The 25,388-nt window shown below is 39.3% G+C and overlaps 2 protein-coding genes across 6 annotated transcripts in view; one reads left to right on the top strand and one right to left on the bottom strand.

The window, feature by feature from the left end:
- The window catches only part of si:dkey-98f17.5 (uncharacterized protein LOC569123 homolog), a 28,587-nt gene extending 17,507 nt beyond the window's left edge, over positions 1 to 11,080 (top strand). The window contains exons 6-13 of one of the 2 annotated variants that reach the window (XR_005129212.1): positions 1,011 to 1,171; positions 1,370 to 1,468; positions 3,783 to 3,928; positions 4,973 to 5,144; positions 6,231 to 6,343; positions 6,742 to 6,829; positions 7,913 to 8,045; positions 10,945 to 11,080. Coding sequence is in view for 1 of the 2 variants with exons in the window: in XM_017705070.2 (XP_017560559.1) it covers positions 1,011 to 1,171; positions 1,370 to 1,468; positions 3,783 to 3,928; positions 4,973 to 5,144; positions 6,231 to 6,343; positions 6,742 to 6,829; positions 7,913 to 7,966 (833 nt within the window). In the remaining variant the exon portion in view is untranslated. Of the gene's footprint in view, positions 1 to 1,010; positions 1,172 to 1,369; positions 1,469 to 3,782; positions 3,929 to 4,972; positions 5,145 to 6,230; positions 6,344 to 6,741; positions 6,830 to 7,912; positions 8,225 to 10,944 lie in introns of those variants that run through there. The other variant, XM_017705070.2, reaches the window with a different exon arrangement.
- The window catches only part of LOC108431726 (apoptosis inducing factor mitochondria associated 3), a 33,639-nt gene continuing 18,282 nt past the window's right edge, over positions 10,032 to 25,388 (bottom strand). For 2 of the 4 annotated variants that reach the window (XM_037531592.1, XM_037531593.1), the window contains 16 exons: positions 24,854 to 24,898; positions 24,406 to 24,502; positions 22,416 to 22,528; positions 21,798 to 21,884; positions 20,478 to 20,569; positions 17,292 to 17,422; positions 17,022 to 17,137; positions 15,444 to 15,515; positions 14,609 to 14,672; positions 14,384 to 14,460; positions 14,025 to 14,142; positions 13,105 to 13,203; positions 12,935 to 13,010; positions 12,516 to 12,620; positions 11,565 to 11,582; positions 11,407 to 11,449 (listed from right to left, as the gene is read on the bottom strand). In XM_037531592.1, coding sequence (XP_037387489.1) covers positions 11,407 to 11,449; positions 11,565 to 11,582; positions 12,516 to 12,620; positions 12,935 to 13,010; positions 13,105 to 13,203; positions 14,025 to 14,142; positions 14,384 to 14,460; positions 14,609 to 14,672; positions 15,444 to 15,515; positions 17,022 to 17,137; positions 17,292 to 17,422; positions 20,478 to 20,569; positions 21,798 to 21,884; positions 22,416 to 22,528; positions 24,406 to 24,502; positions 24,854 to 24,898 — 1,353 coding nt within the window. Of the gene's footprint in view, positions 11,450 to 11,564; positions 11,583 to 12,515; positions 12,621 to 12,934; positions 13,011 to 13,104; positions 13,204 to 14,024; positions 14,143 to 14,383; positions 14,461 to 14,608; positions 14,673 to 15,443; positions 15,516 to 17,021; positions 17,138 to 17,291; positions 17,423 to 20,477; positions 20,570 to 21,797; positions 21,885 to 22,415; positions 22,529 to 24,405; positions 24,503 to 24,853; positions 24,899 to 25,388 lie in introns of all 4 variants that reach the window. The other 2 variants (XM_017705071.2, XM_017705073.2) reach the window with 2 other exon arrangements.

A 25,388-nucleotide genomic window follows, 5' to 3' on the forward strand; every position in this document is an offset into this window, starting at 1 on the left:
CCTCCTCAACACATGTCCAAACCATCTCAACCTGGCCTCTCTGGCTTTATCTCCAAACTGCTCCACCTTCACTGTCCCTCTGATCTGCTCATTTCTAATCTTGTCCAGCCTTGCCACTCCCAACGAAAATCTCAGCATCTTCATCTCCGCCACCTCCAGCTCAGCCTCCTGTCTTTTAGACAGAGCCACAGTCTCAGAACCAGGCATTCAGGATAGTGTTTTCTTTTAAAATTTCATACAGTTTTCTGTTTTTTAGTTTTTATGTGATGTTTAGTATCTTTTTTTTTTTTTTTACAGATTCCAGTTTTCAGTTGTCCCGGATTTGCATATTAGAATCACTGTATGCATGTATCTGCCACCCTTTTGGTTTAATATCGAAAACATTTATTCTGTTGTATTAAATGGGGATGCCCTGATATGGGAATTAACCATATCCGGTATTTGTTATGTACATACAGTTGTGTGCTAGTTTGGGCACCTCGTTTAGATGACGTTTTGTTGCTTTTTGACAGACATCATCTAGAGTGTGCAAATCTGCCCATTTTAATGCATTGAAATTTGCATCAAATGTGGCCTTTTTTTCTTTTTTTATAATTTATTTAATCTTTTTTTTTATTTCAGAAAATGGCATATTTTTAGTTGATTGATGATGTTTATTTTGACAACAAAGTATAATTTGATTAGGGTTACTTTTGCCTACGACTGTATAAACTGCTTAATTTCGGTCCAAATCCTGGATTTATCCTCAGAGCGACAAACGCAGTAAAATTAACCACAGTAACCCGAAGTGGATCAAAAGAATATCATCAAATATCATTTGAAATATCAATCGCATCTTATTATGTGCGGATACTAGCATGATTCTGATATTATGCTGCATCCCTAGTTTTTAGCAGTAGTAAATCTCCTACATAGGCGTCCCCTCGCTGTAACAGTTGCCTGCTGCCGGGCTGTGTGCCTGTGTTTGACTGAGACGCTGATTTGTCGTTTTTTTCTTTTTCTTTTTTCAGGCGAGCAGGCGGATCTGATCTTCGTGTTTTTCGACCCTATGGGGCAGGCGCTGTGTAAGCGAACGCTCAACATCGTGGAGAAATTGAGCGAGAAATGTGGAGACAAATTACGCTTCTACCTCAGTAAAGCTGACGAGGCGGGACGAGAGACAGACAGACAGGTGGGTGTGGCCATGAGCGCGTGTGTATCCTGTTCCAGGAACTCCAACATCAGCATCCGTCGCCCTGCTTGAAGAGAGACTGTCTCTCAGTCAGGCCTGATGTGTGATGCGGAAAAAAGGCTGATCCGTTCCTGTGTGCTGGAGCAGCTTTCCGCCAACTAATCTGTTCCCTTTTCAATCCTTTTTTTTTGATTACAGAGAGTGATGATGCAGATCGTTCAAGAGCTGTGCCGCAGACCAGGACTCAACAAATGTGGCTTTGAGATGCCCACAATATACATCCCCAATCCACAGAGAGTAAGATGTTTACATTATGCTTCATACAAAATCACCAACAAAGATAACAACACTGACAATTTGTCTTTTCACATTCTTGCTCAGGGCTCACACAGACTCTTAAAAAGTCTTAAAATAGATTTATAAATGTACACCTATAGGTGTACTTGGGGATTTCCAAGCATATTTTAATGGACTAGGTATCAGCTAAATTAACACTGGTCCAATTTGGAGCATTTGCTTCATTTTTGCACCCTATTCATTCCACTATATTCGAGATGCTGCAACCACACATTAACCACAACCCGCAGCAGTGAGGAGCATATTCAGAAGATAACAAAGCAGTCTGGAAATGATTTTAGGGTTTGTTTTCCACCGTAAAATTTCTGCATGTGATATCAGCAGTGTTGAGATGAAATGTCTATGTTTCTACCTTTTACTTTTTATTAAAGTAAAAGGTAGACACGTCATTAGGGTGGTAAATATAACTAAATCATGCTGATGTGTTTGGTACTGGTGGACTCACCACATTGTTTTTTTAAGTAATCAGTACAGCCAAAACAATTTATGTAAAAATACCAGATGTTTAAAATATCACAAGTGGCCAGCCTAGGGTTCTCCTTTAGCAGCTGTAGCCTGTCAGCAGCCTTTTTTTCCCCCTTTTTTTTTATTTTTTTTTTTACATAATTTTTTAAATATTTGTCCATTTACTTCCATTAAGAGTTAAGAATGTTTTTTCTTCTGCTGTAAAGTTATGTTTTTGGAGATATGAGGTTTTGTTCTGACAGTGTGTGTGTGTGTGTGTGTGTGTGTGTGTGTGTGTATATATATATTTCCAAAAGTTTTCACTCACCCATCCAAATAATTGAATTCAGGTGTTCCAATCACTTCCATGGCCACAGGTGTATAAAACCAAGCACCTAGGCCTGCAGACTGCTTCTACTAGCATTTATGAGAGAGTGGGTCGCTCTCATATGCGTGAAGGCAGACGAGCAAATACTTTTGAAAATATATTGTGTATATTAGACTCTAAATATATACACATATACACAATATGCGCATTAGTATACAGTAACTATGCATGAAAATGTGCAGAAATGCATGGAGCTATGTAGAAGACGTGTTATTTTTACTTAAAAATTTAACAAAACTTCTTTGCAAACGACAGTATATAAATAAAAATTGCAAAAGTGCATATTTATCAGTGACGAACAGAATTGTGGCAGAATCAGAAATGCCATGACTGCACTAGGAGTCATGTTGACTTAGAGGGATGGCCCTGAAGGGCAGTAACAGTAGAGGATGTATCTTCAGTATAGGGTGAGAGACTGTGCATCACACTCCCTATGCCAGGGAATAAGATATGAGTAACTGCACGCCTGTCCGCTGCAGCTGCTGCATCAGAGGAAACGGATTTATGTCTCGCTCTGCAGCAGCGCGTCTGTCAGCCGAGAATTCGCCCAGCAGGGCTGGACCTCACTATCTTCACTGTAGTAATTCACAGCCGAAAGCCTTCTGCTTCAGTAGCATTAATATGGAAATGGAACAGATTTTCACATGCAAGTTCAGAGTTAAGCTCTTCAGTGATCTTTATGTCACTTAGCAGATGTTACCGGAGTGTAACCGAAGACATGATTTGCAGGTTTGTTTCATTAAATTAGTGTTTTGTTCCATAAAAACCAATTAAACGCTCTGGACATCATAGAAAAAAATAAAAGCATGTACAACACATTCTCTACAGGCATCTCTAACATATTGGGGAGAAAATAAAACATAAAATGTGGCTTATGCAAACATTATGGCACATTTTGTATTTTATATATGTTTTTTTTAATTTAAAAAAATCATGTTAAGCTGAGAAAATAAACAGAAATTGTGCAACATGTTAATACAGGATCTGTTGACTTATTTTCACTTCAAAACATTTGACCAGGGCTGTGCAAACTTTATTTCACTTGGAATAACAACCCAGTAAACAAGGAAAACGGTATAATTCCCGAATCGCATTGGCTTTAAACTGCACATAGAAATCGTTTTTATTGGGCTGACAGCAAAGACCACTCCATTACATATTCAGTGCATGTTGTTTACCTCAGACTGCCACATTAAGGACTGGTTTACTAGATGGGTATCAGCATTGTGCTTCAATAAAAGCCTTTCCAAAAGGAAATCTCCACTGACCGTGTAACTTTGGCCAGGACTGTGGTTGATCTCTGTACTCTGCACTCAGCTGTCTACAGTTTCTTTAAGTGTGAACGTTATAAGCTTGGAGTATTTTATTCTCGGCTTTGTTTTTATATCTGTCCTTATTTTGTATATTTGTGTTTTCAATCAGCCGAGCAGGTGCGTGAATCAAATCGACGAGGTATGTGAGACAATAGAGAAGAGCATTAACCAAGCTGTGCAGAAAACCCTGGACCAGCTGGAGAAAGACTGTGACCTTATCACCTCCACCATCAGCAATAAGCTGGCCCAGGACAGGTCTGAAATGCCCCTCCTTCAGCTTCCGCTTCATCCTCTTTTCTTCTCTTCTGCACTTGCGCTGTGCACTGCAATACAACCTATAATCATAACATGCAGGCTAGCAGCCACATTCACACAATACATCCTCACACTGAATGAGTCAGCCTGACTCTGGTTCACAGTCTGTTTGTTTAGCCTCTTTTCCATCACTCTGTCATTACATCGGTTTTGTAATGTGTGGTGCCACAGAAGAACCATTTTTTGTTCCCTACAGAACCTTTCAATGAAGGATTCTTTCAAGAATCATTTTTATGAGTGACATGAGTATGAAGAACCTTTTTAAAGTTTAAAGAAACCTTCTAATAAAGGAAAGGTTCTAGAACCAAATGCCCTAGAACCAAATGTCCAAGGCAAGAACCATTTAGATTTTTTTTTTTTTTTTTTTTGGACCCTGTATCAAAGCATCTAGAGGAACAGTTTCACAAAAATCTAACACAAATTTCCAGTAGTCGCTCAGTCTAGATATGTCAGATTTAGCTTATTTAGTGTAGCGCTCGAGCTAAAAGGCTATCGTTGCTAACAAACACTAGAAGTCAATAGTCACCTAAATCGCTAAAAATTCCAAACTTTGTTCAAGCTGCTCAAAAGCTGCCAGCGTATCACCCCGATCTCTAATATAGCTGCCCTAGAATTCAGATACACAGTGCAGTTTTGTCAGTCATGCTGTGTAGCAACAGAAACAAGTCTGCATCATGTCCTTAATGAAGACCTGCATGTGGTTTGAACAAGTTGAAAAGTTTTTGTGAGGTATTTATGGATTTGGGTGACTATTGACTGCACCGTGAGCTTTATAGTTCCAGTGTTAAATTAGAGAAGCTTGATTTCGGCTCCAAAACATATCTAGACTTATCACCTACGTCTGCAGTAAGTGGAAAAATTGCGTGGATCTGATTTCTTCCCAAAGCATCCTCTTAAAAACCGCTCAGTCTCCATAATGTTATTTTTCTTTCCTAACTATAAGGCTGAGCTTATTGTCTTCCTCTCTGTTGTCTGTTCCCACAGGGCCAACATGAGCTATAATAAGAGCAGCCGCATCAACTCGTTCCTGTGCGGACTTCTAGCGTTCTTCCTCCCCGCACTCTTCATCACCGGCTTTCTTGTCACCACTTTTGCCCCAGAGGAGTTAGACACACTGGTCGGGGAGGGGCTTGCTAGGGTCCTCTACATGTCTACGGTATCCTCTTGCACTCCTGGTCATATTCTTTACATAACATCTTTAACCCTTAGTGGTCAAGTGTTTTTATTGTTGTTTTGATATACTGTGCAAATATGAATATACAGTTACATGATTCATTACATAGTTATGTAAGGAATTAAATTGCGGCTTCATTTATTTTGCATTAACAGTTCTGCACTTCAGACTTTGTAGGTTCCCATGTCAAAAAATTTACATTACAAAAATTAGAGAAGCACAGATCATTCATTTTTATGGCCGATTTGGCAAATTTTCAGTCCTTTTCCTTTAAACGCAAAGCTCACACTGTGTGGACCAAGTGAGCACAGGAAGCACATTACATTTCCATTCTTTTCTCTTTGCAAAGTTGCACCCTGAGTAACATTAGTTGTTCTTTAACTGGCCAAACTGGCAATGAAGTTCTTAAGATGTTCGTTTCAGAATAAGCTGAGGACCTTTTAAATTCATAAGGTGTCTATTTCAGAACCAGAACACCAAATGAAGTGCTACAAAAAAAATAAGACAGCTGGCTCCTTAGCACAAAGTCGTGCATAATTATGCGGTGACATTTTATTATAGGTGTAGCAGCAGCATTTGAACACAGCGTGAATGCACTCACCTACCTCATATTATTTACCTCAAAAAATGGATCTCAAATTGTCCAAAGTTAAAATGATAAATGGGTCGACTGCCAGTTACATGTCTGGAGGTTTCTCGATCTTGGTGGATTCACAACTTGGCCAACTGCCATTGTGGATGCCAAAGCAAAAATATAATTCATGTTTTTTCACTTTCTGCAAAAGAGGACTGTACATACAGTAGCGTTTTTATCAAATTTAATTAATAATAAAATATCCTCTTCTGCTTCCAGACACACAGACAAAGTGTAAAATTAGCTTTTTAACAGAATTTCTGTGCTTGTTTCAGTGAGATATGAGAAATAACTCATATGTAATTACAACATGCCTTTGCAATAATCAGCATTAATGACGTGTTTATAAATGACTGACGTTGCTCCCAACTTGAAATCTGACCTTTTTCAGGAATACGCCCTGATGGATGTGGATGTTTGTGTGTTTTCTTTAGGCAGTAGTGATGTATCTGTGGGAGTGGATTCCTGAAGATGGACAGTTGGTTTCGATCATCGTGTTTGGAGCGATGTGCTACTTTTTCTTTTTCCTCGCCAGGTATTTTGCAGGGTAAGTGAAGTCACAGTGCTGGTGCTCATGATTTACAGACAGAAGATGGCGCTCTACGCTAAGTTTATTTATTATCTGTATGTGCTTTTGTATTATAAATGTGAAGCCCCTCTTTATGGCTGACATTATTATTCATAGCTTTTTATGTGCTTATCTTCAATGTAATGAAACATAACTGAGTGTGACTTGATATTCAGTTTCATAATATCACTGTCAAACGTGGCTCTTCTTTCTGTGCATGCTGTTGGTGCTGGTTGCTGGTGGTTGGTTGCTCTTGCTGTCAGGCTGCGTGCAGGCCTGAATCTGCAGAGCAGAAAATATGTTTTGTGTCTCAGCCTTCAGCCGTCAGCTGTTCCAGCATTTGATTGACATGACTGTGTGTTTGACCCTTCCCTCAGCCAAGGCTATAAGACTCTCACGAAGAAAGAGAAGAAGAATCTGATGGAGTGCAGTGAGTACGTTCAGGATGTCATCAAAGCCAAAAAGGTAAGACTTGCTTGTTCGTCGATGAATACTTTATTTTTCATAAGCTCTAACATATTAGTCCTGTACAGCTTCAACTAGTAGGATATTTATTTACACTGTATTTACACTGTAAATAAATAAGCTGTGAATAAAGATGAAGAAATGTTGCGTCCAGAGCGACGAATGGAGAAAAAAAAGCTGTATAACATCTAGAATTTTATCATTATTAAAATTAACAGACAGAATTCATTATACGTCGTCAAATAACAGATGACCTGACAAAATATGTCAATTTAAATAAAAAAATTGAGGTATGCAGTCATATGCAAAAGTTTGGACCCGTTTTGTTGATTTAACTGAAAGTCAGCAAATCTACAGGGAACAAACTTAAATGTGACTTTTTTTTTTGCAGATTTTTGTGCACAATTTCTATTTATTTACCATATTGGAAAAAAAAAATCAAACTTGAAATAAAATGTGCCAAAAACTTGGCACAGGCCACATTTCTAATTTTTTTCTAATATGTTAAATTCAGGAGTTTGCATGTTCTCCCCATGTCTGTGTGTTTCCTCCGGGTTCTCTGGTTTCCTCCCACAGTCCAAAGACATGCAGTCAGGCCAATTGGACGTGCTAAATTACCCCTGGGTGTGAGTGTGTGAGTGACTGTCTGTGTCTGTCTGCTCTGCGATGGACTGGCGACCTGTCCAGGGTGTATCCTGCCTTCCGCCCGAAAACTGCTGGGATTGGCTCCAGCATCCCCCCGCGACCCTGACGGAGAAGCGGCTTTGAAAATGGATGGGTGGATGGATGGATGTTAAATTCAGCATATAAACCGTGATTGTGCATTATTGTGTGCGTTATTGTGATGCACAGAAGGATGTGTTAACTTATTACCACTCAGAAAATCAATAAAACCTGTAATATGAAGGGGTCGAATGGCTTTTGCATACCACTGTATTATTTATTATTAGCTTGTTGTTTTAGAGGTGCAGCGTTACATCAGTATTTCATAAGCTAATGTCATGATGACGATTAGCAGTCTGTAGGCTGTATCTCTACCATTTTGTTTCATAATCACTATGTGTATATGTGTTTTGTAAACAGAAGAGGCTGTATGAAGAATACCTCCAGCAGTGTGCAGCGGAATACGATTTCTAAACCAAGCACAAACCACCATGGAAGACTTCGTCAGTGGGCATTGTATAGTAGCAAAATAAGCACATCTTTAAGGCAGATGGTATGACAGTTATATGCTGTGTGTTTCTTACATCACATAGTTCTATGTAGTCGACATATATATCGCTGTTGTCCGAAGAAAACTTTGTATCTCCAAAATGGTAACTTTACAGGAGAAGGAAAACTTTACTTTCAATGTAAGTCAATGGAACTTTTTTTTCCAAGTAATTTTGGGTCGTTTCTTTTATCCATTCATCATGAAATTTACACACAATGTAAAGAGTAACAGGCTTTTTCAAATGATGTCAAAAACAAACAAAAAAAAACAACAAAAATGGAGAAACAAGGTTTTCTTCCGAGAACAGCGTTATATTGATGATAATAATAATACTACCCAGTGCCTTTTTATTTGTTCAGGGTGAATGAACATATGTGTGAATAATGTGAAACGCAAATCTGACCTCACTGTGATCTTTAAAACCAGCCTATACATACTTTTACTGTACATCGCTGTTGTCGGAACAAAACCTTGTGTCTCCAAAATTATAACTTTACAAGAGAGGGAAAAAACTTCTATGTAAGTCAGTGGAGCCAAAATTTCCAAGTCATTTTGGGTCGTTTCCTTTGGTCCACTCATCATGAAATTTACACACAGAGTAAAGAGCAACGGACATTTTCAGATTATGCTGAAAACGACAATAATGGAGTTACCAGGTTTTGTTCCGACAGCGGCGATAAATTTAATTCACTTAGTATTGTTTACATGTTCATAAGCTGCACTGGCTCAAAGACTTCTTAACGCTACATTCTGTGGATTTTTATCTTGTATGTGGGGTTTATCACTTATTACAGTAAAATGCTGCGTGAGCTGTTTGAAAAGCATTGCTGAAAATCTAGTTGGCGTAACATCGAAGCTCAGATGCTTCGTTGACCTTGGAAAAGGTAAAAATGATAGAATGTGGCTTCAGATCAAATTAAACTGCCTTTTTTGTGAGTCAGGTTTGCTACTTTCTTCAAAATTGTAAATGCATTTATGCGTGTGCTTTGGCGTTTGCCTCTTCTATATTAAGCTGTGATTTGAATGAGGTTAAATCAGTTTTGCTGATAATTGATCACTGCAATGACTAAATTCCTCAAACTCTTCTACTTTTATATTAAAGCCAGCAATGTAATGTGTAGCAAACTACTATGAGGCAATATTTATACTTTGTTTAGGTTGGACACGAAACTGCAGGGTGTTATTTATAATAAAATGTCCAGTGGAGAAAATCTCAGAAAATGGAGCTCCAGTTTTTAAGACAGATAGTCAGCCATGTGTTTATGGTATTGACCCTTGTCTCCTGAATATTGCATACCATGTTTTTGTCTCTCATTGTTTTCCAGTCCATCTGCCCTTCTTGTGGTTTATAAGCTCAAGCACAACTAACTCAACTCCTCAGATCACTTTCATGATCTTCATGAAGTTTACATAGATTACATAGAGCACAGCACTGGGTGTTTTGCTCTATGTAATCCATACAGTTTCATAGTTCATTACTAATGTAAAAGCATAGTAATGCTTTGACCATAATTTAGGGCTCTTTGCAGTACATCTATTTTCATAACAGTTATGATTCTTATTCTGTAATTTTTTTTCTCTCTCTCTCAGTGCATGTCATTTTCAAATCGTCACTTTTTATAAGCATCTAATTTATTATATCTCTTCAAAAGTGCTTTTTTTCCCTCAAACTTTTGTAATAGTTTTATACTTGATTTATTTAACCACCAGCTTCATCTTCGGTCAAACGTCTTCCGTACCTGACTGGAAACTGTGCTCCAGCATTATGACTCCTTTGTATTGTACCTGCTGTTAAGAGTAGATCATTTTAAAATGATTGTCGCCTTCAAGTCGGCTCACCTTGTGGGCAGTTACACAGTATTGAGTCATGTAAATATCATGCCTTTGTTTTGATCAAGTTAGCATGATTTTATTTGAATCATTTCTTCTGTGTATGATGGCACGTTAAACATTTGACTGAGAAAATGAATAAACACAGTGAAGACATGGTAGAATATAAAAGCAACAAGTTTCTTTATTTATTTTACCAGGACAAACCCCCATATAAGCAGGATGCGAACCTCCTATCCCTGAGTTAGTAACAAAAAGGAGCTTCAGGAGGTCGAAACTAACCAAATCAACATTCTGAATTATTGCATACTATCTAAAAATACAGCGAATCATCAATCAATCAACCAGTCAATCAACCATTCAGTCAATCAGTTCAAGATATCAAGAAAATTCAAGCCTATAGTTTTATCTTACTAGCATTAATATAGAGGTATAGCTTTAAATATATATTACTTTGTGCAATTAACTAGCAAGGCAACCAAGGTTACCGAAAGAGGTACGTTGTATTTATTTAAAGAGCTGTTAGTCAGCATTAAGGGCCTGATGCCAGGAGACATGCTTCCTTATTGCAGAAAAAGGGCATTCAAACTAATACTGTGATCTGAGTGTCTATTGATTTCATTTCACTGATGATTTCTACTGGTCTGCTGTGTTGACAGGCCAGGCTTCAGTCAGTCTGACCTCTAAAATCTGCAATGTCCAGTAGATTGAAACCTGGCATCCGTCACAGCATAATGTGACCTCACATCAAGTTCATTTTCATTTGATTGTGTGTCTACAGATTCCACATGATTTCTCACGATGATTCCTAAACAAGATGTCAATGTGGGGCTTAAAAACACCGAAACTGCGTATCTGTACAAACGTCAGATGCTTGATCTTCCTAAACATTGTAGTTAGCGTAGCCAAACTAATTGGTAGTGTTATAAACTGTGCACAGGTTTAGTAGAAACAAAACCATTGTGTAGTGTTACAATGGAATTTCAGGTAACAGCTATATACAAAGTTGTATGTACAAAACAAAATGAACCATATTTCCCCTTAACAGCCCCTTTATAAACATTGTGTACAGGTAGATGCTTCGTGCACAAGCAGAGAAGGCCAGAGTTTGACGTTGCATCAGCATTTCACTTGAGAAGAAAACAAAGATGCCAACCACCCTGACATACGGCATCTCCAGTGTTGGAGAACGTTAAAAATCATCTATGGCTCATTTTTCGAGCTTGCATCGAGAGCAGATGTATTTACAGCTCCACGCAGAGCCTTGGCTGGAAGATCCCTGGGGTGCCTTAAGCAGGTTGCATGCCATGTGAGCATAGTTTTAGGGTCAGATCAACCCATCCAGGTTGGTCTTCAGGTGCTCGTCCTCCATGCAATGTCCCAGTTCACCAGCTGGTACTCCAGCACCCAGAGTATCTAGCTGTTTCTTATAAAGAGTTCCATTGGGTTTAATGAGAAGGCCTTGGAGGAAAGGCCTCCAGCTCAAAGTCTCCTCAGAGACTTCTTCAAGGTCAGCTCAGAGTCTTGAGCATTCTCATTGTGAACCTTTGTCTATCAACCACGACATATCTCCTGTCCTGCAAAAAAAAGCATAAAAAAAACTCTCAAATTTAGGATGGTGTATACTTGTCAAAAAGGTCCAAGGCTGATTGCATATAGTACTGTTTAACTGACAGACGAATGCATCCGTACTTGCCATGGGTGAACATCCTTTGAAAGCACAATTTAAAACAGGACATATGTTACTGAAAGCAGGGTCATTTTTCATTTATAGTACATACTTAAAGTTGGCAATTAAAAGTTGTAGTAATTAAAAAAGGCCATAACAGCAATAAAAACCTGCCACAGAAAAACAGTGAACTGAAGTTTAAAGGCTATAATTCCACACAGTTTTCAACCATCCAAAATTCCGTCATTGAGATGTAAACAAAAGTTATTCACAGTGGTTTGATATGAAATGGCCCAATTTAGAAAAAAAAACATTTTGATTTCTTTACAGCGGGTAGAGAAAGGAACCAGAGGTTGCGATGTCTACAGACTTTACTTACTATACAAAATGACCAGCGAAGCTACACATGTGTTCACACTTCTATAATGTAATGTTGATAATGGTAAATAGTAGTAAATCTGAAACAAAGTTTCCAAGTAATCCCAAACACAAAGTTTCAAAACTTTCTGAGAGAGCTTTGAGAGGCCTTAGACACTTCAGACATCTAGTTCGTATTAACATCGTTGCATAAAATACTGACTCAGTGCCTCTAGACTGGTGCTTTTCACATCAAGTCAATTAGTTTAAAAATCCCCCTTAAGCAGGTCATGCAGAAAAGGGTCCAGAGACTGTTCACACTTCACTGCCTGCATATGTTCATTGTGGTGGTGTGTTTTTTTTATTGTCGCTGTCCACAGAAAAGCATGTATCTCCAAAATAGTAACTTTCCAGGAGAGGGCAAAAATGTTCTTACTTTCAATGTAGGTTAATGGAAAGATATTTTATTCTATGCTATTTTGGAGAGTTTCTATTGGTCCAATCTTCTTGGAATTTTCACACAATGTAAAGGACGGCAAAAAATGGAGATGCATGTTTTTCACTGGACAGCGATCTTATGTGTAAGGACCAGAGTTTAGATGAAGAAATGTACTTACTCCACATCGCGCTTCTTAATCGTCTTTCCAGAACCGAACACCTCTGCGACCCGAGACACAATGGGGTCATAATTCATACTGGCCACAGCTATGACCTCCTCACTTCTAGAGGAGTAAAAGTTGGTCACAGAAAACAAAAAATGCAAGTTCCATTTATTTACTTCATATCAACACACACTGTACATCTCTATAAGACAACTCTTCCAAATGTATATGAACCCATTTAAACATGCGCTTAATTAGTGATTGCACACAATAAGAACAAGCTTAGTCACTTCGTCACATTTCATGCCTGTGGAACTTTCTCAGGTCTGCCCAGATAAATGAGGAGTGAAAGCAATGTTTTCATATTCTGAATAAATGCATCAGCACCAATGAGCTGACAACAGTAGGACAGTACATTATGGTAATATACTCACTTTGTGTAGAATGCCACAAATTTCAACTCATCCAGGTCTCCCTGGATGACGACATCATCGAAGCCATCTCCATAACCTTGGCAGAACATTAGGAATGTTCAATTACAATAGTTTAAGATAAGGGTCATATTTTCACTCTGTAGATGTTGCATTTCACCTGTCTTATTTACCTGCATAGCGTATGCTTTTACCAAACATAGCAGTCCAGAAGTAAGGCACCGTTCTAACCTCTGAAGTCTTCCCCATCATGCCAAGAGCAGCAACCCTTCCTGCATTAAAAACGTCTCAGTGAAAGTTCATTTAAATTAAACCGTAGCCTTCATACACCGATCAGGCAGAACATCATGACAACCTCCTTGTTTCTACGCTCGTTGTCCATTTTATCAGCTCCACTTACTGTATAGCTGCACTTTGTAGTTCTACAGTTTCAGACTGTAGTCCATCTGTTTCTCTGTTACTTTGTTAGCCCCCTTTTACCCTGTTCTTCAGTGGTCAGGACCCCCATGGACCCTCACAGAGCAGGTAGTATTTGGGTGGTGGATCATTCTCAGCACTGCAGTAACACTGACGTGGTGGTGGTGGTGGTGTGTTAGTGTGTGTTGTGCACTGACAAGGTAGGAGTGTCTAATAGAGTGGACAGTGTTTAAAATCTCCAGCAGCACTGCTGTGTATGATCCACTTGCACCAGCACAACACACCACCACCACAACGTCAGTGCAGTGCTGAGAATGATCCACCACCCAAATAGCACCTGCTCTATGAGGGTCCTTGGGGGTCCTGACCACTGAAGAACAGGGTAAAAGGGGGTAACAGAGTATCAGAGAAACAGATGGACTACAGTCTGTAACTGTAGAACTACAAAGTGCAGCTATATAGTAAGTGGAGCTGATAAAATGGACAATGAGCGTAGAAACAAGGAGGTGGTGATAATGTTATGTCTGGTCGGTGTATTGTAGCAATGCCATGTCATTATCTGAATAATAAAATATACAGTGTAACAGGGATGTCACTAAAAAGGAACTACAATAAATGAAAGAAAGCCTGAAAGTGTTGCCAATGCAGTCGTATGCTGGTTGTCTGCACTGCTTACCATGGACATGTGCCATCTGCCAGTGGGGGATGTTCACCTTCTTATTGCCTCGTAGAGTCAGTGGAAAAGTTACAACGTCACCACCAGCAAAGACTCCATCCACATTCGTCTGCATCATCTGATCAAGAAAACAAAATAGAAAGATATTGACGCCTATATCTATACAGAGGCGGAGAGCAGTAACATAAACATTCAAGATAACATGCACACATAGAGCATTAAGTAGGTGAAGATAGCTACTTCAAATGAGCTATTCTTGATTTCTTTAGTGTCTGAGCAATACAGCTCTCTGAGCTGACATATGAGAGAGTACAGCAGATGCATCCGTGCATGAATAACTTATGATGAAGGTTCTGTACCTTGTTGACAGTGATGAATCCCTTGGAGTCCATGTGCACTCCACTCTGCTTGAGAAACGCTGTGGCGGGACTTGAACCTAAAGATACACAATAGCTTGTTCTACTCTTACTGATATGTAGCGCTGATCAGCAGAAATGATCTTAATTTAATGTGATTGTCATAATGTAGTCGCTACTGGTAATGCTGGTACGAGACAGGAAAGAGTAATGATCGTTCTCTCTCACCTGCACCAATAACGCACACATCGGCTCGTAAGACCTTCCCACTTTTCAGAACCACTTCTTTTAACTAAAAAGGCAAAACAAGGCACATATGTTCAATGGGACAGCACATTCTGCTGTAGCTACTACCTAATTTACCCTCCCTGTTATTGTTATATCAGTAGTATATCCCTGCTGTCGGAACAAAACCTCGTATCTTCAAAATTATAACTTTACAGGAGAAGCAAAAAACCTACTTTACTTATAATGTAAGTCAATGGAACCAGAATTTTTTCCAAGTCATTTTGGGGCATTTCTTTTGGACACTTCATTATGAAATTTGTCCACAATGTAAAGAGCAAAAGGCGTTTTCAAACTATGTCAAAAACACAAAAACAACACAAATGGAGATGTGAGGTTTTGTTCCGACAGCAGCGACATGATATAATAATATAATAGGTTTTAGATCAGAAAAAAGAAAAAACAAGCTCTCCACTACCAAGGATCCAACTGTAATCGCATGTGTGACAATCCTTTGCTGCCACAATAACACATTACTTAGCAAAGGCGATTTTAGATGGTAGTTTTTTTTTAGCTTCAGGACCACCAAGGCGTCCCTACAGCTAATCAATGCAAGAGTTTTAGAGGTGTCAGACATTATCACACTAAAATAGTTCATTTACACAGCCTCTGGCTAAGAGACAGACACGTCGTGAGGAAAAGAGAAGAAAGAAAACAGTCAAATTTAGAAAATGAGTAAATGGGAAGGAAAACGTGATATGAAAGGAATGAAAGATAGAGGAAGAGAGAGTTTATGGCTCATCAGGCTGAGCCCGTGTTTCTCTCACTTTCTGGATACCTGTCCATGATGCCCTCGCATCTCCGACACTTCATTCAGCATGTAGAACTTCACCCTGTTCATTTCAAACAGCTGCCACACCAGAGCACAGTCACGTTACTCAAAGGGAATCTGAACTAGCATGCACAAAGTGAAAAGAAGAAATTAAAATGCACACATGCTTTATTTTCCTAGACAGAGATCAGTTACTGTTTAATTATCAGTTTCACAATACTGATGGCTCCCAGTCCTACAATGCTCATGGTCAAGCTTTGCCTCATTCTCATCCAGTATCGTTATGTTAGGCATTTCCACATGCTTAGCCTTATTCACAGAAAGGACCCTGAACGACATCCATATTCCAAAGACCTGTAATTTGTCTTCTGAAACAGTGCTTCTTCCAGCATGGTAGGTGGTTCTCAAATGCTGATGCGAACACTTTCAGTCAGACTCTCTGAGAGTGAGGCCAGCCTGACAAATCTGCTCCAGACCACAAGTATTATGAGTATTAAAGCTTAGCACATCCTTGTGACAATGTATGGTTTCAGACAAATCATTGAGATGTGAATGTGAAACATCAACTGGCCCATCAGTCTCTTCTTTGCGCAACTGTGCAACTGATCTAGAACACTGTCAACAGTCCACCCTTCATGTATTCCATTTCCAGTCAATACAGCCTTTAAGAACAAGTTATTCATTTTTCAACTTCTTGGAAAAAAACTGAAACAGAAAATGACACAGAAGATTCACGATGAAACATCAGTTCTTCAGTGTTTAGTGTGTCCACCGCTTGCCTTTATTACATCTTTCATCTTTTCAAAAGACGTCCGTTCAGATTTTCTGCTTGTCACGATCCAAGTAATCCCAAACACGTTCAGTGATGCTGAGGTCTGAACTCTGGGGTGGCTCCTCCGTTGTTCCGAGATTGTTGGATCTTCGTGTCTGTTTCCTTTTCTCATTAACAGCTCCTTGACAGCTACACATCCTTTCAGAACCATAGCATTGTCTTCTCACAGTGGAAGGATGCACAGAAACACCTGTGGGTTTTTTTACAGATCTAAAGCAAGAGTGGAGCTTAATTTTCTCCTCTCTCTCAAATATTTAAGCTGTATATCGCTACGGTCGGAAGAAAACCCCGTATCTCCATTTTTGACATTTTTCAGTTTTTGACATACTTTGAAAATACATGTTCCCATTTCCATGATGAATGGACTACAGGAAATGACCTAAAATGGCTTGGAAAAAAGTCTGGTTCCACTGACTTACATTAGAAGTGAAGTAGGTTTTTTCCTTCTCCTGTAAAGTTATCATTTTGGAGATATGAGGTTTTCTTCCAGCAACAGTGATATACTGTTTATCTGATGGGGACAGTTTTGGTGGGCTACCAGGTCATGCCACAGTTGCTAGTTCCATTTTCTCTGTATTTTTCCTTTATTTTTTTTAACTCCAGCTTGGAAGCCCCTGTTTTTTTTCACCTATTTTGAGTGTTACATTTCAATACACTGGGTTTGAACCTTCAATTTTCCAATATTTTACTAAAAATGTTACAGCCTTAAAAACAGTGCTAGTAAGCAGAAACAGAGACAGATGGACTCTCACCTTCATCAGGGCTTTCCCTACTTTCTCCCCCAGAGCTTTACGGAAAGGCACAGCCTCAATGCCGATCACAGAGACAGAGTGAGCTTTGTCTGTCAGAGCTGCTGCGGCCTCCATGCCTGAACACAGGGCATCTGATGCTCACACATCTGGACATAACTTTAAATACTACGGTAAGAACATTAGGATTCCTGAATAGTTTCTAATTTATTAGATACCATTCATTCTTTTAGTATTATAACTTAATATTAAAGTATTTGTTATGTCCCTTACCAATAAATGAGGTACCCACAATGACGGCATTTTTGCTGCTGGCCAGTCTGGCTATGCTGTTAGCATCCTCAGGAGTTCTCAAATGAAACACATTACCGATGTCTTTGCCTTTGTAGTTTATGCTTTTGGGTCTTCAAGGGGGAGACAGAGAGAAAGAGAGAGAGAGAGAGAGAGAGAGAGGGAGAGAGAGGGAGAGAGAGAAAGAAAGAGAGAGAGAGAGAATGAGAGCACCTTGTTAATTCAGCAATGTCATTTTAAGTGTTTACCAACTTGCTTTGACCATTAACAGCATTCTACTCTTCATAAACACGATTCCACGAGTAATACTGAATTTTTTACAAATTATACGCACACACACACACACACATGCATCTTCTATGCCACTTATCCTTCTGGATTGCGGGGAAATCATATACACTATTTTTCCAAATGTATCAGGACAGCCCTTCTAATTAGTGTATTCAGCTACTTTAAGCTGCACTCATTACTGACACAGGCGTTCAACTGCACCCACACATTGTATAATCGCTGTAGAAGAGTACTGACCAATAGAGTGTGAAGCCTCGCAACGCCCAATGCCAATCGCAAGTAATAGGGGTATAAAGCCCCCCAGCACAGGGCTGTGGAGCAGTGAAACTGCATTCTCTGGTGCACCGTCTAATACCTTCAGGATCAGCAGAAGCTGTTATAGCAGCACGGGGGGGAAACATCCTATTAAAACTTAAAGTCCAGAAGAAACGTTGGATGGGTAGGTGTCTACAAAATGTGGAGCATACAGTGTATCTGCACATAATTTCTTTTAAAATACAGTTTAAAATCAAGAAGTATGATAAGTTTGAAGCTCTGTTGCTACATACTGTCGATCCACCTATTCCAGACAAACGATCTGTCTCAGATAACACCAGATAAAGCACCAAGACACTGAGGCGTCGCCTCATTTGTCTCTAATTTATGTATTACAGCCTGACAAAGAACGTCAGTCAGATTCTGGCGCTACTTTTAATGAGTTTGCCCAGCTATACAACTGAAAGGGCCATTTAGTTAATCATTGTCAGAAAAAGCCCCTATTAAGGTTTTCATTTAAATGGCTTAATGTAGAGAAAAGTATTATTCATTCTTCAATCAAAACTCAAATGATGACTGAATGAAAGTTCATTTAAAAGTCAGATTCTCCGGATGTATAAAAGTATAAACGGACTATTCATTCATGCATACATAAGAACCCTGTAATAGGCGGGTGCTCAAAGACACATACTTCATCTGCCCATCAATCATCTAACCCGCTTATCCTCCTGGGTTGTGGAGGGGAGGGTGCTGAAGCCTTTTCCAGGCACTCACTGGTTGGAGGGCAGGAAACACACTGGACAGGTTGCCAGGCCATTAGAGGGCAGACACACAGACATGCACATTCACGCCTATGGGCAATTTGGCATCACCAACTGGCCTGACTGCATGTCTTTGGGCTGTGGGAGGAAACTGGAGCACCCAGAGGAAACCCACACAGACAGGGAATCGAACCCAAGCCCTTCTTGCTGTAATCAGTACCGTGCCACCAATTGTACTTCAGCTTCATAAAGAACAATTCACACTAAAACAAAAGGGCTATCGCTGAAACTCATGAAAGCCTTGCTGAAGACGGTCAGAGCAAGTTCTCAAAAACTATAAGGTTGTCAACATAGTAAAGATTATGTGTGCTGTCTCCTTAACCTTGTCACAACCTCCTAGAAAGTTGTCAGACAACGTTCATAACTTTCTTAAGAATTATATTGCTGACAACATTGTTGGAACCAAAACAGTGCGTTGTCACAACATAACTGTGTTTGCAGGGCTGTTAAAACCTAATGGTTTTGCTTCCCAACAGGAATTGGCTTGATGGTTCCTGTTAGAGGCCATTAGGAAATGATCAAATGTTTATGGAATCAGTCCCAGAACACCTGATTAAACGAGAATCCACTGTGATATCAACCCATCAGGAAAACACAGAAAACCAGCGACTACTGAAAACCACCAGGAACCAACAGACATTTTAATGGGTTCTACGATCTTTTTCATCAGGAAAGTACATTAAATGTAACCCTCTAGTCGAGTTATGGATGAAAAATTGACTAAGTGATGATGTCACTAAGCAGCAGGAGCCGTTCCGTTGGGCTGCTTTTGCCCAGTGATTTTGCCATTGTGGTAGAGAGTGCGTGTGCACATGACATCACTGGGGCTGAGAGTGCATCAGGCTGAGAGTGCACGTCTGCAGCCAGACTCTACTGGGGGGGAAATGATGATGTTCTCAGCATCCTCAGTGGAGGAGAATGACAGCTGGCTAAGCGAGTTAGTTCTGAAGAATCACAGCACTTTCTCTTTACGTTCTGTTCAGCTGTTCATACTAAGTAATACCAATATTAGTTATTCATGCAGAGAACATTTTTGCCCATAAAGATTGTTTACATACATCTAGAATCATTCATTTGATCTTCAGAGTTTATTTTAACTACTTAGTTTGTTATTAACCTCTTCACCTCCTTGAGACCACCAGTGGTTCCAAAACGCACTTCGTCGTATTCTTCATAACTTTCATATTTCATAAGCTACATTCAGAAGGTGGGTGTTGTATGAGGCTGTAACTCTTCTTTCCAGTTAAATAGATGGTGATGTCATTATAAACCCTTATAATAAAAGAAGCTGAACGTCTTTTTTCTACTGAAAGTCGTCCCATTTTTCCACAAATCTGGGCTATAAACTATAAACAGATGGCATCTTCAGTGATCTGCTCTGTAAAAATGATTTTTGAAAGATAATAAAAAGAGATCTAAGATTTTTGGCTTTCAGCAGTAAACTGCAAGCATATAGCGATATGTGTAGATCATAAAAAACATTTACTGTTAATTTGAAGGGAGCCTTTAAAATAAATATGCAAATAAATAAAATAAAGATTTACAGTTATTTCATACAGTGAATGAATAATTTGCTTTACAGTTTGGTCGGGAAAATTCAGATGGACTAGCCAAAATATACCCTGGAGAACAAGAGGTTAATGACTTTATTATGCTTCTTTCTACTATGCTTCTCTTATGATTCAATCTTTGGCAAATACAGCCCCTACTTTAATTGTTTTAGATGATCTTGCACATGGCAAGAATGAAAACAGTTAGCACAGCTGTTGCTACAGTCACATAGGAAGTGTGCTGTCCCTACTTGCTTCCTGTTGCAATGAGGAGTTTCCTGTACTCCATCTTATAGCCGTCCTGAAACGTCACCGTCTTTGTCTTTACATCAATAGACACAGCCTGTGAGGGACACAACATGCACACAATAAGCCAGCAACAGGACAAAGGGTTACTGCTGTGCTTTAAAAGATCCACATGCTGCATTTTCTGGTACTTTTTTTTGAGACTGACTTATAATGTTTGTGTGGTTTAACTGAAAATCCAACTTCTCTTAATCGCTTAGAACTAAACAGTTTCTGGCAGGTTGTTTTTGTCTTTAAGGCTGATATATATGCAAATGATCTCTGTTCTGACTGAGCTTGGTTTATTAAAAAAATATCTGTGGTTGAAATTCTGAATGAGTGGAACTGCTCTAGGCTGAATAGGTGGATATATGTAAATGCAGTGGTTTTGGCGTGATCACGAAAAACATTCATTCAAAACAGACTATCATGCCATTAACAATTGACTGTCAATGCTGTGCTGAGAGTCTACTATCAAAACAATATCTTATTCGATAGCGGCCCTTGGGTCAGAGTTGGCCGAGTTAAACTTTAAGGTGGTGAGTGAGTCTAAAGCCCAATCCCATTTCACCCATTGCCTCTATCCCTTAGCCCTTAGCCCTCCAATTTTTGTTGAGATAGGGGGGTATGGTGAAGTGTTAGGGTTACATGGCCCCCCAAATGGAGATTTTTCAGAGGCACACTCCAAACAGAGTGAAACCGGCAAGACAGCTACATGAGCCATGTCTCTGTTAAAAAATACAATAACTATCGTATTATCTTAGTTTAATGTTGTTTCAAAGTATTATGGTCGCTTTCTTCATAACAAGCATAAAAAAGCAAGAAGCTTGTGAATATTTGACTTAATATCACCAAAGAATTAGTGGTGAGCAATAATAAATAGTTGTTTTATAGCCCCTCTTTGAAAGTATATGATGCTCTAAATGTATCTAAAGCCCAGCAGTGAACTGTTCCCTTCTCTGCTATCACCGAAGACAGGCTGGGTCACCTACAGAGCACTGCTAGTAACTGTTAATGAAGCAATATATATATATATATATATATATATATATATTTTTTTTTTTTTTTTTTTTTTTTTTTTGAGGGGGCAAAATTTCAACTATTACCCCTTGTAACTTGTTCCAAGGGGGTTAGGGTGACACTCGAAAACAAGGGGAAGGGGTAAAAAGAAGAAATGGGATTGGGCCTAAGTATACCTCTAATGAAGAAGTGTGTGACTATGGGGTGAAAAGCCTGCAAGTTTTGCAGGTATGAAGCCTTAAAAAAAGTCCACCATGTGCACTCACCTCTTTTTCCAGTAGCAGCTCTATATCATGGTTCTGGAAGAACTCCACTGATCGCAGTTGAAGTTGCTCAGCTGTGCTTTCTAAAGACTAGAAAAAAAGGCTAAGCATTACAACGCTTGAAATGAACTGCAGTCAGAAAGGAACAGTTAATATGTCCAAAAAGCCATAGACACCTGCTTATTTAGCATTTCTTCTTAAATCAAGGGTATTAATAGGGAGCTTATAACAGCCTCTTATGAGAAGACTTTACATAGTAGTAGCTGTCCGAACATTGTTGTGATGATTTAATTGCATTCAACTTCAAGGGAACATTGCCGTGATGGTTTGATTGCATTTAACCTCAAAAGCATTAATAAGGTCAGGAACTGATGCAGGATGATTAGTTCTGGATTACAAACAGCACTCCAACCATACATGGTGAGCATCATATTTGAGTGGCAATGCTTTTCTGTGGAGAATCAGTAATTAGGTGGGGTCTCAGGATTGTTTTAAACAAATAGAGTAGCCAAAAGCTCATCAAGTCTGAACAGCACGCAATCCACCGTGAACAGAGGCATGGAGAAAATACAGATAGCCTCTGTTGCACTGCTGTTAGCCTGCTCTGTGGACTGTACAAACCTTACTCAGTTTAGGCCTGTCATAGGGCAGGTGCTTTTCCATGGTGCACATCACAATGCGGTCAGTGAAGCCTTCCTGCCTCAACGTCTCAGCACACACCAAAGCAGCAGGACCTGAGAGAGAGCATGCAAAACAGTGGGAAATGCAACACTATAGCAAACTCATTTTGATCTGGCCCAAAAGTGACTGAGAATATTCTCATTTATGTCAATGGCTAAGGATTGGATTGTTGGATTTCAGAGTCAAGTAAAGATATACTGTGGTATAAACCGAGCAACAAAAAAGATATGTGCAGCGTTGCTTCACCATGTTTAGTTTAGGCTCCGGGCTGCACTACCTGAATTGAATCTGTCGATCTAAGAGACCTACTTGGTCTCTTGGTTGGGTGGTTGGTGTAGTGTAGTGGGTAACACCTCTGCCTTCTACACTGTAGACTGGGGTCCAATCCCCCACCAGGGCAAGCACCCTACTCTACACCAATAAGAGTCCTTGGGCAAGACTCTTAACACCACCTTGGCCTACCTGTGTAAAATGATCAAATTGTAAGTCGCTCTGGATTAAAGCGTCTGCCAAAATGTCGTTAATGTTCATACTCTTTAAACATATCCGAGATGCTGTCTGGGCCTAAATAATTCAGTGATTTAAAGACTAGCAGCAGCACCTCAAAATCTATTCTGAATGACATGCTGGTGTAAAGAATTGAATTTAGCTTTTAAATTTTGAATTTAGAATAAGATTTTAGAACTTGAGTAAGGTGCTCTGATCCCTTGGTTAACAACTCTTGCAGCATCATTCTGAAAAAGCTGTTGCTGTTTAATGGTCTTTTGGGGAGTCCAGTTAAGAGACTATTACATGAACCGAACAGCTGGAGACAAAGGCCAGGATGAGCTTCTCTCAGCCTTTTGGGACAACAAACCTTTGACTCTGACTATACTTTTAGGATGATAAACAGCTGTTTTGGTGATTGCTTTGGTACGGCTGGTGAAAGTGAGATCCGAATCTTTTAGAACACCAAGATTTTGTATTTGGTATTTGGTTTTTAGAGCCTGGGCATTGAGATGTTCAATAATACAAAGTCTCTTCTCTTTGCTGCTAAAGCAACAATCTCTGTTTCATCTTTATTTAATTGAAGAAAAAATGTCCTCAACCAGTCATTTATGCTTCACACATTAACACAGTGAGTCTATTGGGCTGTAATCATCTGATGAAAGAACCAGGTATATCTGTGTGTCGTCTACGTAAGTATGGAAATTAATGTGGTAATCAGATGAAAAACCCAGATGACCAAACAAAATCTTACTTTGGACATATTCTGAGAAAAAAAAACCAATTAACTGGAAAACATCATTGTGTTTGGAAGAAGTGAAGGTTAAAGAGAAAAAGGACAATCAGCAACAAGATGGGTGGGAACAATCAGAGAAATCATGAACCAGCCACTTTGGAAGGTCCAAGCAGAAGACAGGATATTCTGGAGAAACACTACCCATATGGTCGCATGCAGTCAGAAATGACGTGATGGAACGTTGTAATTATAGTAATAATTAAGGTCTGTCATGGACAGTACTACCAAATTTTCTAGCCAGTCTAGAAGTATTCAGTGATCCACAGTGCCAAATTTAGGAAGATATGAGACAGAAGCAAACAGACTTTTACTCACTTTGGGAAACACATGATAGCAGTGAGCTGTTAACTATTAACTTCAAATAACCTTCAAGCGCTGATATATAAAAACATGAATTTGACTAGTTAAACTACCTGTACATGGTTTTCAACTTGATGTGTGAACAGCAGCCTGAGTGTGAATTGGTCATATGCAAACTTTGGAAGAAATCTAGTAAGTTTTAACAATTACCTGCTGGTCTCCACTCAAATCCTTTAGCACATTCTCCAAATTCAAATGGCAAAATACTCCAAAACAATAAAATTACTTGAATGGAGTGACTGTGGCCAAAATGCTACCCTTGCCTGACTGTGTCTAGAAAGGTCTAACCTGATCCAATGATGAGAACATGGCTAAAGCTTGTACTGGAGTTGATGACAGCAGAACACTTTGCCATAGCCTTTGTCTTCCTCTGTGTCTGGAGAGCCTGAAAGAATATTAATATATTTGTAAACATACATAAATAGCTAAGCCATGCAGATCTTACAGTGTTTGTTTGTATAGTTGTGGTTGTGGTTGATATAGTATAGCGGGTAACAGTCCCCACCTGGTTAAACACCCTACACTACACCAATAAGTGTCCTTGGGCAAGACTCCTAACACTACCTTCGCCTACCTGTATAAAATGACCAAATTGTGAGTTGTTCTGGATAAGAGCGCCTGCCAAATGACTTGAATGTAAATGTTTGTTAATTTTACATTCTTTACATCCTAGCTGCAAACACATACAAACACACACCTTGTACACAAACACATGGATACGTGTTGAGAGTTTTACCTGCTTGTTTGCCCGTATGATCACCTTGTCCTTTTCAACTCTGACCTGTAACAAAAACAAGACTAAATGTCAACAGTTTGTCACACTATCATATAACAGTGTTTTCTCTTGTCTTTCCCATTAACCATCTGGCCAGGTCAATCTCCCCTTCTTTCAACCTATATGACCACTCTATGTAGTTAAAGCCATTAGACTCTACTTGCACTCAGTGGCTGAATCATATCAGTGAGGATACCCTTCTGCATCCGCTAATGTAGGGATATCAAACTCAACCACTAAAAAGGCTGTATTGAAAAATCTTATCAAATCTGTCTGCCAGAGGAAAAATAAATGATTTTTAATTAATATTGTTTTATAACCTGAACTGCCCATTTTTTATTTAAAATATGCAAAAACTACAACAGTAAAATACAAGCAGCACTTGTAGCAGATCTTGAAATATTACATGGACACTTAAAATATTCAAAATTTAAATGTCCTCAGGTGCTCGGTATTTTAAACCTACCTAGACGCCTGGCATCCTTTCTCTGCTGCT

This window comes from Pygocentrus nattereri, chromosome 20 (assembly GCF_015220715.1).
Source record: "Pygocentrus nattereri isolate fPygNat1 chromosome 20, fPygNat1.pri, whole genome shotgun sequence".
NCBI lineage: Eukaryota > Metazoa > Chordata > Actinopteri > Characiformes > Serrasalmidae > Pygocentrus > Pygocentrus nattereri.